Raw genomic sequence first — 13,563 nt, forward strand, 5'->3', positions numbered from 1 at the left:
ACCTACCCACCCCACCCCACCCAGGATCTCCCCAGCCAAGTTCTTGGTGAAGCCAGACTTAGAAGGTTCTGGCTTGTGAGCAGCTGTGCTCTGGAGTAGGCATGCTAGTTTGCATATTGGGTTCTGGGTGTCTGGACATGAAAATTTGATAACCTAGCAGAACTACAGGGGCCCCAAGAGCAGGGAAGTAGAGAAAACTTCACCCCCAGAGACATATCCTCCCCACTACTCTGCCACCCCACTCACCTCATAGTTCTCTGCCACTCAGGCCACCATTTCTGCTTATATCAACAGAAGCCCCTTTGTTTCCATCTAGCTAATTCCCCACTAACCCAGGGAGAAGCTGAGGCTGATCTGAGTGGCAGTGATCGATCAGAAGCCAAATATGCATGTTCTCAGATGGGACCTCGCTCCGCCATCAGCACTGGGGACCACATGCGAACCCCATGCTGCGCGTCATTGCCCCAGCCCCATTGGCTCCCTGCCTCCTCTGTTTGCAAGCTCCTGCTGGCCCAGGCTCTGTTAGTCTGGAAGGAGGGTCTCTCTCCTGTTCTGAGGCCAGCTCATCCCCAGCATGGAGCAAAGAGTGTTAGGGCTGCTGGACTGGGAACCAGGAGAACCATCACTCTCTTCTCAACTGTCAGTGACCTTGAGGCCTCGGGCAAGCCCCTCCCCATCTCTGGGCCTCTGTTCCCTCATCTGGGAAAAGAGGCAGGAGCCCTGGGCCTCCCTGTGGTTCCTCGAGCACCACCACCCTCTGACTATAACTCCCCTCCCCGCCACGCTGGTCCTTCTGGACACAGCCCTGGCCTTGCCCCTGCCTGGGCCAGACCTTCTGTGCATGTTCACATGCTCCTGTGTGTGTTGAGAGGAGAGGGGTGCACAGAAAGAAGAGTGAGGTGCTGATCTCTGGCTGTCACATCTCTCTCCATCTTTCACATTGTTTTTTTTGTTTTTTTGCCATTGTTGTTATGTAAGACATACACGTTCAATAGGGAGAAATTAGAAAATGTAAATAAGCAGTGATGATAACTGCATAATTCCACAACTCGGAGATAACCGCTATCTTGGGCTGGGTCGCAGAAGCCAATCCTGAGACAAGGACTAGTATGAACGTGATTAGTAGGAAGTATCGGAAGTGTGCCCGGGAAAAGCCGGAAGGGGCATGGACCAGGAAGGAAAGGCAGCCAGCAAAGTGGAACACAGGAAACTGACTCAGTCCCCCAGGGAGCTCTGGAGGTGGTCATCTCTGCTGCCCGCCTGTCGGCAGCTGAGGACTGCCTCAGCCTGAGTGGGCGTAATTCCCAGGCGGCTCCAGCTCCCTGGGCGTCTTCTGGCTCCGGCAGCAGGAGTGGGGCTGGTGGGGTGGTGTTAGTCCCCCGCAAAGAGCTGCAGTGTTGCCCACTGGTGGTGAGAGCACCAGAGAGAGCGCGTGAGAATCTGGAGGAGTCTGAGCACCAACAGCCTCTGCTATGACTGTACTTAAAAATGTCTTCATGTCTTTTCTCCCAGAGGTATCTTGGTATTTGAATGGGGTCCCTTTAAACTTTTCAAGCACTTTTGCAAAGCCCTGGCTCATTTTGTCTTCATAACCATCCTAGGAGAGGCACAGGGTGTTAATTGTTGAACTGATGTTACTGTCTCATAGCTGAGAAGCTGAACAGCCCAAGTTTCACTGATTAGCCACAGGTTCCCACAGGCTTCATAGCAGAGTCAAGAGCCAGACAAGATTTGTTCTCTGACAAAATGATATTTAAACAGGTGCCACGTGCCAGGTACTGTGTGAGGTGTGGGGACACAGTGACCAGCCAGACAAGCCCAGGCCCTCTGCAGAGCTCATAGCTGGCCTAGGAGCACAGTAACCACATACGCAGGCTCTGCTGGGCCCAGCCCTGGGCTCCCCCGACCCCTACCCTGACCTTTCGTCCCCGGCCGGCTCCCGCAGGTGATTGTGTACGTGGAGGATGTCAATGACGAGGCCCCGGTGTTCACACAGCAGCAGTACAGCCGCCTGGGGCTTCGCGAGACAGCGGGCATTGGCACGTCAGTCATCGTGGTCCGAGCCACGGACCGAGACACGGGTGAGGCCGGCGGGAGGAAGGCAGGGAGTCCTTTCCCCAGAGTGACCCGCCCCGGCTCAGGCCCCCTCTCCCAAAGGGCCTGGCGTCCTCTGGTTGGCCTTGCGCTCCCCCATTCAGTGGCTCCCAAGTGGGCAGGGACTCCTGGGACAGTCTTGGTGGGGTCCCCACCAGATTCCCAGTCCCAGGAGGAAAGGAGTCTGGGAAGTGGTCCTGGTTTCAGAGAGAGGAGAGGTCAGCAGCTGGGGAAGTCCAGGTTAGTCATCCCAGGACCTGGCAGCTCCGGGCTAACCTTTGGCTAGGGGCTGGGCAGGGCCAGGAGGGGTGAAGTTCTTGTCCAAAAGTTGGCTGAGGCCTGCTCCTCCAGCCAACACAGCCCAGGGCCTGGCACACACACATTTAACAGAAGCCAGTGTCCTGTTCTATAGGGCAGTGGACATCCCTGGAGCCCCAGAGGTGGCCATCGTTAGCAGTGCAGAGTGAAGCAGAAAGGCAGTCAGGTCACTCTGGCCCTCTTTACAGGGCCTGGTTATCTAGGCCTCTGCCCCAGGCCAGGGATACAGCCAGAGGAGACCCCTTCCTATCCTTCTAGTTTCCCAGATCCTGCCCTTCTTTCATGTCAGCTGCTCTGGTGGCTTCCCACCCAGCCCCTGTCAGCATCCCCAGCTCATTCCTGGAGCATGGGGTGGAGTAGGTGGAGAACTGGGCCTGAAGACTCCTGGGTGGTTGCTCTCCCTTAAATGGCAGGTTTATACCATGCAGGTTGCACGGACATTGCTGGGGGATAATGGTCCAAGTCCTTTTCTGGGTCAGGAATCTGCTTGAGAGACTAATGAAAGCTATGGATCCCTTCCCAGAAAGAATGCACCTAGAATTTTACAAATAATCTCAAGGAAGTCTGGGACTTCCTGAGTGATTTTATAGCCATCTTCTCTGAAGTATGTGGACTTCAGCTAAGGAATCCCAACTTTGGCTCCTGGATGAAGCATGTACTCCAAGGCCACAGGGACTGGGGGTGGAGGGAGTGGGCAGAACAGAGAAAGGTGACCCTGGCACTGGAACCCTTTGGCTGGAGGGACCAAATGAAGGCTTAGCCACCTCTGAGGATGTTGCCCCATCTAACACTTTCTAAATCAAAGCCTCCACTATAGAAGAGACCCCTAATTACCCCACCGTCTCCTTGTCCAAATACCCAGTGGAGGTACTTGGAATCTGAATTTTAGGACTCCAGGAGCTGAGTCCTCCACTGGCATACCTCTCATCTCAAGGCCAGACCCCAGGGGAGTCAACAGTGCATGCTGGGCCTTGCCATCCTTGACCTTGACCGCATCCTCTGTGTTTCTCTTGGGAAAATCTGACCCACAGAGGTCGAGGGTGGTGCACGCTGGGGAGGCAGGCCAAGCCCATCGCCCTGTCCCTCTGGGACAGCAGTGGGTGTGCTGGGGCAGCTTGTAAAGCCACAAGGCAACCCACCCCCGCCTGGACTGCACAGCCTCTTGCGTCCTCCTGCAGGGGACGGAGGCCTGGTGAACTACCGCATCCTGTCGGGCGCTGAGGGGAAGTTTGAGATTGATGAGAGCACGGGGCTTATTATCACTGTGGATTACCTGGACTACGAGACCAAGACCAGCTACCTGATGAACGTGTCCGCCACTGACCAGGCACTCCCCTTCAATCAGGGCTTCTGCAGCGTCTATATCACTCTGCTCAACGAGCTGGACGAGGCTGTGCAGTTCTCCAATGCCTCTTACGAGGCTGCCATCTTGGAGAATCTGGCACTGGGCACCGAGATTGTGCGTGTCCAGGCCTACTCCATCGACAACCTCAACCAGATCACCTACCGCTTTGATGCCTACACCAGCGCCCAGGCCAAGGCCCTCTTCAAGATAGATGCCATCACGGTGAGGGAGGCTGGGGACAAGCATAGCCAGGGCTCCCTCTGAGGGCAGGGAGCGCAATTCCTTTAAAGCTAACCAGCATTAATTGAGCTCCTTCTGTATGACCAGCACTCTCTTCTTTGTCATAAACATCCCTTTAACATGTAGTGATAAGATGAAGTTTATACATAGGCAATCTGGTGTCTTCCTATTAACTAGACAATGAAAGTTGTGCAAGTCATCACATTTCCCTTTTTACCTTGGCTGTTAGGAAGCTCAGATATAAATTTAGGGCATCACTGCAATAGCTTGTCTTAGCTAGGTGTCTAGTGCAGCTATGTCTTATCTACTGCCTAGACCTTACTCTTCCAGCTTTGCTTTAGTGGGTCTTCTGTCAGAATCCCTTCTCTGAAATTAGGCAAGATAGTAATTGCTGCAGTGTGCCGGGCCTTGTCACAGGGCATGCTGGGGGCTCAGAGATGAACAAGACCTTTCCCAGCCCTCACAGAGCTCTCAGGCTAGGAGCAGCAGAAGCAGGAATAATCTAATATGCAGATCAGAGCACCACAAGGAAAGGTATGAAAAGAACTTTGGTAAAGGGGTAATGGAGCACCTCTGGGGCCCAAATAAGAGAACGCCCGTGCCTGGCTGGGGAAGCGGGAAGCCTGCATGGAAGAGGTGGTATCCGAGTGGGATTGAGAGAGAAGTAGGATATCAGTGGACAGAGCTTCACGGAGAAGTACACCAGCAGAGGGAGTGTTGTGGAGGTGGGAAGGTGGGCCGACCGTCCAGGGATGGCACAGGACAGCTTGGAATACGATGTCACTGTCCATCTGGCCCCCTCCCTGCAGGGTGTGATCACGGTCAAGGGCCTGGTGGATCGGGAGAAAGGTGACTTCTACACTTTGACGGTCGTGGCGGATGACGGCGGCCCCAAGGTGGACTCCACCGTGGTGAGTGGATCCCCGGGTGCGAGTCCCCGACAGGTACAGCCCATCACCGCTCCAAGGCCCCCCAAACCCACATCTTTGCCAGTCACCCAACCTGCAGGAAGGCAGTGGATGAGGGTTTCAGTCGCCTGGGGATGGCGCTGCAGCCGGCCGTGCCACACCTTCCTGGCTGAAACCTCAGACCAGTGGGAGAGGGGTGGTGTCCTCGACAGACCACTGCTCCAGGAGCGGGGGCTGGAAGAGCTGGGACTGATAACCATCTGCATCTTTCTTCTTTCTCTCCCTCGGCCGCCTCCTGCCACCTCTGCCATCTCCAGAAGGTGAGTAACCTGTGGACTGGGCTCTCCCTTTTGGGCTGTCTGTGGCCAGGACTGGCTTGGGCCCTGTGAGGTGCTGGGGAGAGGGCATGTGGACAGGCCTGCCACTGGTCCCTGCTCAGACCCCTCCCAACCTCCCCAGCCCATCCACTCACACCTGAGCCCAGGCCCCTGTCAAGCACGAACTCCACATCCGGCTCCATCCTCTCTGCCCTCTGTGTCCTGTTGCACCTCCCGTGGCGGCCGGGTGGGTGTTGCACTAACGTCGGGTGGGTGAAACACACCGTGGAAGGAATGCTGCAGCCTCACCCTGGCTCTGCTCCTCGGTGGCTGTGTGACGTGCACTAGCTGCGCATCCTCTCTCTGCTTCCTCTCGTCGGATCTAAAGTGGGGACCGTGCTAGCTGCCCTGCCTTCCTCAGAGCACGTGATGGAGATAGCAGAGAGGAGGCCTCTGTAAACTAGGGGTAATGGGAGCAGCGCCTGTAAAGGGGGCCCTTCCCTCTCTCGGGGCTGGTGGAAGGAGTGTTTTAGAGTAGTCCTGTGAGGTAGGGCACTAGTCCCAGGGCCCGGGGAGCGCTGAGAGGGGCAGTGGTTGGCATATGGTGTGAGTCACTGCCCCTGAGGACTCTCAGAAAAGATACAGAGACCATTTAGACTGGGAGGAGGATGACAGCTGAGGTTGAAGATGTTAGGCAAGATTCCTAGAAGGATGGGAGAGGTGATGACCTCAGGCTAGGCATGGATAAGGAGGTGAGACCCAAGGGCGGGTTTATGAGGTGGCCTCCTGCCATGTTAAGGAGAACATTATGGATTCAGCCTGGGCTCCAGCCAGACAGGTCTGAGGCCATCTGTAGACTGTGTGGGGTGTCCAGCTGGTCATTAGCCTTGGTTACAGCCATGTTTTCACCCCTGCTGAGTCCCTTTCACCTTAACCTCAAGGAGGAAACCAACCTGATGTCAAGGCTAAGAGCCAAATGCAGCTGCTGTGACCCGTGCACAGCTCCCTCGAGGTGCTGACTCCAGGGGCCCTGGTTGCGGCTAGGCCGCACCCAAAAGACCCCATCATCCACGGGGCCAGCCTGGGGTGAGTGAGGCTGCAAGCAACTGGGAGCTCACACAGCTCCCCTGACCCCTGGTCCCTGAAGGCAGCCAGTGAGCAGAGCCCACAGGCAGCAGACAGGGGGCAGGTGCTCTGTGTCCTGCAGCTCCCAGCGAGGCCCCTGGTCTTCCAGGAGGGTTCCTTAGGGCCCCTCACCGAGCCCCAGCATCTTCACCCATAAAGCGGGCCCAGTCGTTCCTCCTCCCTGTTGTCAAGGGACATTCCCCGCAGGGTGCCAAAGGCCCTCGGGGGGCCAGGCGGCCACTTCCTGTGCTCGGGCCAGCAAGCGTGTTTCAGAGCACACACTCCTGCGTGGGCCCCTGTATTTCTAGTCCCTTCGCCGTCTTCCAGGAAGCAGGACCCACCCTGCTTTGTTCTGCCCTGGCTTCCTCTCAGAGGCTCCCAGAGCCACTGGCCCAGATACAGCAGCCCCGTCCGCCCCAGACTTGGAGGTGTCGGGGTGGAGGCAGGCTGAGGGGCCTTTTAAAGGCACCACCATTTCCTCTGGGAGGCCGGAACCCCCAAACCACAGCTCACCTACACCTGACTCCTCCCCAGTCCCAGCAGCCCCGTGGCCCTGAGACGGGTGGGGAGGCAGCCGGAAGGGGCACGCTGGGCGGGGACAGCCCTGCCGTAGGAGCTCTGAGTAATATTCTCAGGCTTTTGAGGGATGGGGGCGGGGATATTTGGACCATGAGACCCTGGGTGAGGGCACAGACCCATGGCTCCTTCCGGTAGATCTTGGTACCTGCCCTCCCTCCTCACTCACTGATGCAGATTCCCCATTGCCGGAGCACATCATCAGAGTAGTGCTCTGATTCCATCACAGAAGGAATACCTACTGTGTGCCAGCCTCTGGGCTGGCTTAGGGTATATGCAACAGGAAACCAAAATCAGACGCAGCCTCTGCCTTCACAGACAGAAAATAGAGGAGGGGAAAGACACTGATCAAATCATCACACCGAGAAATATATGCCACAACAGAATGGATAATAAGGTATCAGGGAAATCGAGGAAGGCTTCCTGGAGGAAGTGATTCAAGCTGAGATTCCTCAGAAAGCATAGAGAAGGAAGACCATTTCAGGTGGAGGAAATGGCATGTGCAGAGGCCCTGACATGAGAGAAAACACGGGGATTCCCCACAAGACCTTGACCAGAGAGAGAAGAGTTTGGGAGAGTGCTTCCCGGATGGCCCAGAGGGTAAAGAATCTGTCTGCGGTGCAGGAGACACAGGAGACGTGAGTCCAATCCCTGGGTCAGGAAGATCCCCTGGAGGAGGAAATGGCAACCCACTCCAGTATTCTTGCCTGGAAAAATCCCATGGACAGCGGAGCCTGGCAGACTACAGCCCACGAGGTCACAGAGTTGGACGCAACTGAGCAACTAAGACACGAAGATTGTGGGGGCCTTGTTTGTTTTCCCTCTGAGAACAGCGTGGTAGACATTATTATGCCCATTTCGCAGGTGAGCAGACTGGGGCTCTAGGATTTCACAGAACTCCCTGACGAACATTCATGATGGATAGGCAGCATCTTGTCAGACCAGAAGCAGAACAGGGACCACTTTTTGCTACACCATCACTTTTTGTTGGCTCATTTATTCCTTCTAGCATCCTGATGCTGTAGGTGTTCTTGTTCCTCCTCTCATCTGAGGAAATGGAAAATCAGAGAAGCTGAATAATTTTTGCCATATCACACAGCTAGTAAGAGGTAGAATTGGCCCTGCTGTGAAGCCTGAGTTTGTTCCCTACATTGCTGACAGCTGCCTAAAATTTGGAAGTGTGGTTAGAACCGAGAAGGGGGAAATCCTGATTAGGAAGGAGGGGGCATGAAATGGAACCTTCTCTGCATGGCGGTGAGCTTCCATAGGTTCCCCATGGAGTCCTGTGCACACCAGGGAAGAAGTAGACCTGGGAGCCCTGGAGCCCCAGGCCTGAGGAAGGAGAGTGAGGTGGTGGGGAGGCCTGGCTTGGGATTACTAAACCCTGAGCCTGCTTCCCTCCCACCCCAACTTCAGTCCCCTCATCAGTGAACCTGAGGGGCACCTATGACTCTGGCTGCATGGCCCGTGGCCATCCATGGGCTGGAAGCTGCATCCCCAGCTGGGCCTCCTCTCCAGGCTTGCTCTTCAGACCCTGCAGGAGAAGCCTGAGCTGCAGGCACAAAACAGTGTGCTCTTCACATGCAACTTACATGTCTCCTGTTTTTTTCTGGTAGTTGGAAAATTCCCTCCCTTCCCTCTCCACATTGGGACCACCAAGCCCCCTGTGTCCCCTCTCCTGCTCCTGAGCCCTGTTTCCTTCCCTCCAAAGGTGCAAATGAAGAGGCCTTTGGGCAATACCTGGTTACCAGATGTGTTTTAGCTGGGCTGCACAAAAATTTTTTTTTTTAATTTTTATTAATCACCACCTAATTCCACATAAAAATCTGGATTCCTTAGTTCCTTTTGAAAAACAGGAAGCTATGCCAATGCCAAGCTGACCCACCCTCACAAATTTGGAGCTAAGTAGCTTCCATTTCCTTTAGCCAGGGCTATGCCTTCCAATTCTCCCAGGCCCCACCACTTCTGAGTGCCCTCCAGGCTCCCAGCATTTGTCTGCAGCAACCCCTGCTCCCCGGCACCAGACTCTCAGAAGAAACGCACTCAGGGCCTCCGTATAAAGTCAGGTTGGCCTAGGCAAGCTCTGAACGCTTGCTGACTGCTGGAACTGACTGGAGGTGTGGTCCCCACTGGGCCCATAGTGGGACCCCATCTTTGGGGCCCATGAAGGGAAGGAGGTGGAGGTCTCTGGCCATGTTTCCTCCCAGGTCTACATCACTGTGCTGGACGAGAATGACAACAGCCCCCGGTTCGACTTCACCTCCGACTCAGCGATCACTGTGCCTGAGGACTGCACCGTGGGCCAGCGCGTGGCCACTGTCAAGGCCCGGGATCCAGACGCTGGCAGCAACGGGCAGGTGGGTACCAGTGAAACAGTCCAGAGCCGCGCTGTGAGCGAGGGCTCTCACAGCCCTTCAGCCAGAGGGGTCACTGGAGCCGTCCCCATCCTGAGCGGGAGCAGGTCGTCCAGGCTCTGCAAGGCCCTGAGCAGACGACCCTGCCCTCACCACAGTCCATGCCAGGGCTGGAGACAGAGCTATGCAAGCTGTCAGCCCTGCCTGGGTCCTAGGGACATGGCAGCCACGGCTGGCCATGGCTCAGCCCCCGCAGCGAGCTGAACACAGAGGGTTTTAACCTTTCCATGACCCCTTGGTCACCTCATCCACAAACCACACAGCATCTCACCCCAGGGGCCAGCCCTCCGCACACAGCCCCAGGGCCCCAAGAGGACACACTCCTCCTCCCCCTGCTTCTCGGGCCCCCCCTCCCCACCGCTACAGTTTGGGGCACCCCCAGAGCACAAGGAAGAGGGGTGGCAGAGCATGCCAATCTTCACACCACTTTGATCTGTCCTACAAATTGAGCCATGTTGGAGGAGGTTTCCACCATTTTTTAAATGCTTGGACACCTCTAGGGGGCTCTAGAGTCAGAAGCCTCTGGGTTCAAATCCTTGTTCTCTTGGACACTTGCGAGCTGTGTGACCTTGCCAGCAGCTTCTTGTTCCTGAGCCTCCTCTCTGAGCTGAAGAGGACGGCTCCTTTATCAGGGCTGTTGTGAGAGCCGAACAGAGCCCATGTGACACCAGGGCTGGGCCTCTCCTTGCAGGGGACTCAGTGCTTCCCTGCCCCCCACCTGAGGAAATCGCCTGTAGTGGGACTCACACCTGCCTTTCTGGCCCCAGGCCAGTATGCTCACATCATTCCCCATCCCCTGAAGCCCTCTCAGTGGACCCCATTTTGAGGGATATAATCACTTCTGCATAAAATACATTCTTCTCAATTGCCCAGGCTGAGCAGAGGGCCCCGGTGGACAGGGGAGCGCACCTTGGCTTGCCCGCCAGCCTTTCGTCCTCTCCACTTCTTCACCCTCACCCCTCACCCTCTCTCTTCCCTGACAGGTGGTCTTTTCTCTGGCTGCTGGTAACATCGCCGGGGCCTTTGAGATCGTCACCACCAACGACTCCATTGGTGAAATATTTGTGGCCAGACCCCTGGACAGAGAAGAGCTGGACCACTACATCCTCAAGGTGGGCAGCAACCCCTTCCATCCCAAGAGCACTCAGCCCATCAGCACGCCCTGGTGGTCAGCTTCCCACATCACCAAGTACCGTGGGGCAGGCAGCACCCCTTAGGGCCAAGAGCATGAGCAAGACTGACCTGGGAAAAAAAGGTGTGCTGGAAGGGGTCCCTGGACCCAGAGTAGGAAGCAGCAGGGGTGGTCGTCCCTGCTGTAAGAGCCGAGAGAGAAAGCCTGGCAGCTGACAGAGCACTGGCTCTCCCACAAGCACACTGTGAGCGGGGCAAGTGGTCTACTCTGTTGGGGCCTCAGTTTCCCTTCTTATGCAATAGGCAGAAAAACCTGACTTCCTCTGCTGAGGTGAGACATAAATGCAGGTGAGGAATCACGAAGGCCTCCATTATTGCTGAACTGCTCTGACTACCAGGTGGCTCTAGTGGTAAACACCCCGCCTAGCAATGCAGGAATCGCAGGAGATGTGGGTTCAGTCCCTGGGTCGGGAGGATCCCCTGGAGGAGGGCATGGCAACCCACTCCAGTATTCTTGCCTGGAAAATCCCCATGGACAGAGGAGCCTGGCGGGCTACAGTCCATAGAATCACAAAGAGTCAGACGAGACTGAAGTGACGTAGCACACACGTATGCACTGTGTTTCCTGAGGGGTCTCTGGGGACCCCAGAGCCATGTTTCTGCAGCAGTCTGAGCTCTAGCACACTGTAGGCCTCCAGAAAATATCAAGGCTGCTAGGGACAGGCTCAGTCTATGAGCCTGAGGATTCCCGCTCATTCCTGAAAAGATTATTTGAAGCTCTTTCTCTATTTGCGTGAGTTCCATGCACTCACAACAGATCTGAGTGCATGGAACAGAGGCATAGAAGCTAAACACAGGAGCCCTGGGTCTGGTTGCAGGCCCAAGGTTACAGTTGGGGGCAGAATAGGGAGGTAAAGACTAGACACATCAGTGTCAGATTGCAAAGACAGGTCTCTAAACAGACAAGAATTGGGCAACAATTGTTTGCAGCATGGGGCAGAAGGTGAAAACCTTGGGGAGAGTCGAAGGGCCAGGGGGCCGGGATGGGCCAGCAAGTCTCTCTGACCTCGAAGTCCTCCCCACTGAGCAGACAGCCCATCTGGACTCCATGTTCCTCATCCAGCCCCCACCTTTTATCCCTGACTCCAGTCTTCCCCCTCCTTGCAGGTTGTGGCATCCGACCGTGGCACCCCTCCACGGAAGAAGGACCACATCCTGCAGGTGACCATCCTGGACATCAATGACAACCCTCCAGTGATCGAGAGCCCCTTTGGATACAACGTCAGTGTCAATGAGGTGAGGGTGGCCCTGGGGCCCATACAGCTGTCCAGAATGAAGAGTGGGTATAGCCAACTGTGAAGCACCTGTTTAAATATCTGCCTGGCCCACTAGTCTCTCAGATCACGGGGATGGGGACCTGGCTTACTGTTTCACGGTTCAATCCCTAATACCTGGGCCAGGTCCTGGGGGGAAAAAAAAAAGGGAAAGAAGAAAGTGGCATTTCACCACCAACAGGAGACTGAGGTTTACCTGGGAGAGCTGCCTTTAAATAAAACTAGTCATTTAAAAATATATTTATTGGAGTATAGTTGATTTACAATATTGTGATAGTTTCAGGTATACAACAAAGTGATTCAGTTATACATATATTCATTCTTTTTCAGATTCTTTTCTCATATAGGTTATCACAGAATATTGAGTAGAGTTCCCTGGGCTATACAGTTCAGTTCAGTCGCTCAGTCCTGTCCGACTCTTTGCTCCCCATGGACTGCAGCACGCCAGGCCTCCCTGTCCATCACCAACTCCCGGAGTTTACGTAAACTCATGGTGCTATACGTAGGTCCCTGCTGATTATCTATTTTATATATAGTAGGGTGTGTATGTTCATCCTAAACTCCTGATGTATGCCCACCCCCTGCTCCCAGTTTCTCCTTTGGTAACCTTAAGTTTGTTTTTGATAGCTGTATAAACAATTCATTTATTATTCAGTCGTAAGATTAAGCCACTCCAGGAAAATTTTTGCCCAGGCACTAGTGGGTATGTCAGGTTGGACGTTCATGAAGACCTCCCTCGATTCAGATCCTGGCTCTGCCACTGACTGGCTGTGTGATTTGCACACATCCCTTCCCTGAACCTCAGTCTTTGCATCTGTAAATAGGGTAACCTAATCTATAGCATTGTAAGAGAATTGGATGTGTTCACGAAGGCCGAGGCATGTCGTAGGTACCTGCAGGATGTTCGCCACCATCATCTTTATCTGCCTCATCGTTGTCGCAGGGTCATCAGAGCAGAGCTTGCTAGAGGTCCAAGTCTTGGGCTCCAGAGCAGGAGCAGGAGCTAGACTGTGCCCCAAAGGCCTTGAACCTGGAATGACCGCTTTATTGCTTTCCCCCCAGAACGTGGGCGGGGGCACTGCTGTGGTCCAGGTGAGAGCCACCGACCGTGACATCGGGATCAACAGCGTCCTGTCCTACTATATCACCGGGGGCAATGAGGACATGACCTTCCGCATGGACCGCGTCAGTGGCGAGATCGCCACTCGCCCCGCCCCACCCGACCGCGAGCGTCAGAGCTTCTACCACCTGGTGGTCACCGTGGAGGACGAGGGCACCCCTACCCTGTCGGTGAGTGATTGGGGGCGGCCGCTGGGAGAGGAGGCTGGGGGAGGGTGTCTCCGCTGTTTGTGCCACGGGACGAGATGGGTAGGAGTGGAATGCCACGCGCTGCTGAGTACGCAACAACTGCTTTATCATGCCTTGAATCCCTCAGCCTGTGAGTCTTTTATGGAGGGCCTGTGTGTGCCAAGCTAGGGGGCCGGTTCACTTGCCTCTGCACCACTCTGAGCCTTGATTTAGCCGTGTTTGCTCACCCAGGGCAGTGCCAGGAGACCATACGGAGGGAACCTGTACCTCGGAGTCTGACCAGCCTGACTCCGCCGGCCAAGTGTGCTGCATATCTGTGGGCCTCTGTGCCAAATGCGGAAAGGTGCCCTCTGGCCTCTTCCCGTGCGTCGTGTTGGTGTAACATGCTGTGGCAACGTTTCTGGGTCACGGGGCTCATGTCTGTGATCCAGCCTGGTGTGTGAATGGGTGGGG

General features: G+C 55.4%; 2 protein-coding genes across 22 annotated transcripts in view; both read left to right on the forward strand.

Moving 5' to 3' along the window:
- LOC133240635 (cadherin-23-like) overlaps window positions 1-5,297 on the forward strand; it is a 377,180-nt gene extending 371,883 nt beyond the window's left edge. For all 17 annotated transcript variants that reach the window (XM_061405805.1, XM_061405806.1, XM_061405792.1 and 14 more), the window contains 3 exons: window positions 1,946-2,081; window positions 3,591-3,979; window positions 4,807-5,297. In XM_061405805.1, the coding sequence (XP_061261789.1) occupies window positions 1,946-2,081; window positions 3,591-3,979; window positions 4,807-5,229 (948 nt within the window). In that variant the 3' untranslated portion in view covers window positions 5,230-5,297. The remainder of the gene's footprint in view (window positions 1-1,945; window positions 2,082-3,590; window positions 3,980-4,806) is intronic.
- Window positions 5,298-7,443: 2,146 nt separating this feature from the next.
- The window catches only part of LOC133240634 (cadherin-23), an 82,224-nt gene continuing 76,104 nt past the window's right edge, over window positions 7,444-13,563 (forward strand). For 2 of the 5 annotated variants that reach the window (XM_061405785.1, XM_061405786.1), the window contains exon 1: window positions 12,027-13,092. In XM_061405785.1, the coding sequence (XP_061261769.1) occupies window positions 12,661-13,092 (432 nt within the window). In that variant the 5' untranslated portion in view covers window positions 12,027-12,660. Of the gene's footprint in view, window positions 7,562-9,130; window positions 9,281-10,320; window positions 10,450-11,635; window positions 11,765-11,978; window positions 13,093-13,563 lie in introns of those variants that run through there. The other 3 variants (XM_061405788.1, XM_061405789.1, XM_061405787.1) reach the window with 3 other exon arrangements.

The sequence above is a fragment of the Bos javanicus genome, chromosome 28, assembly GCF_032452875.1.
Source record: "Bos javanicus breed banteng chromosome 28, ARS-OSU_banteng_1.0, whole genome shotgun sequence".
Lineage (NCBI taxonomy): Eukaryota > Metazoa > Chordata > Mammalia > Artiodactyla > Bovidae > Bos > Bos javanicus.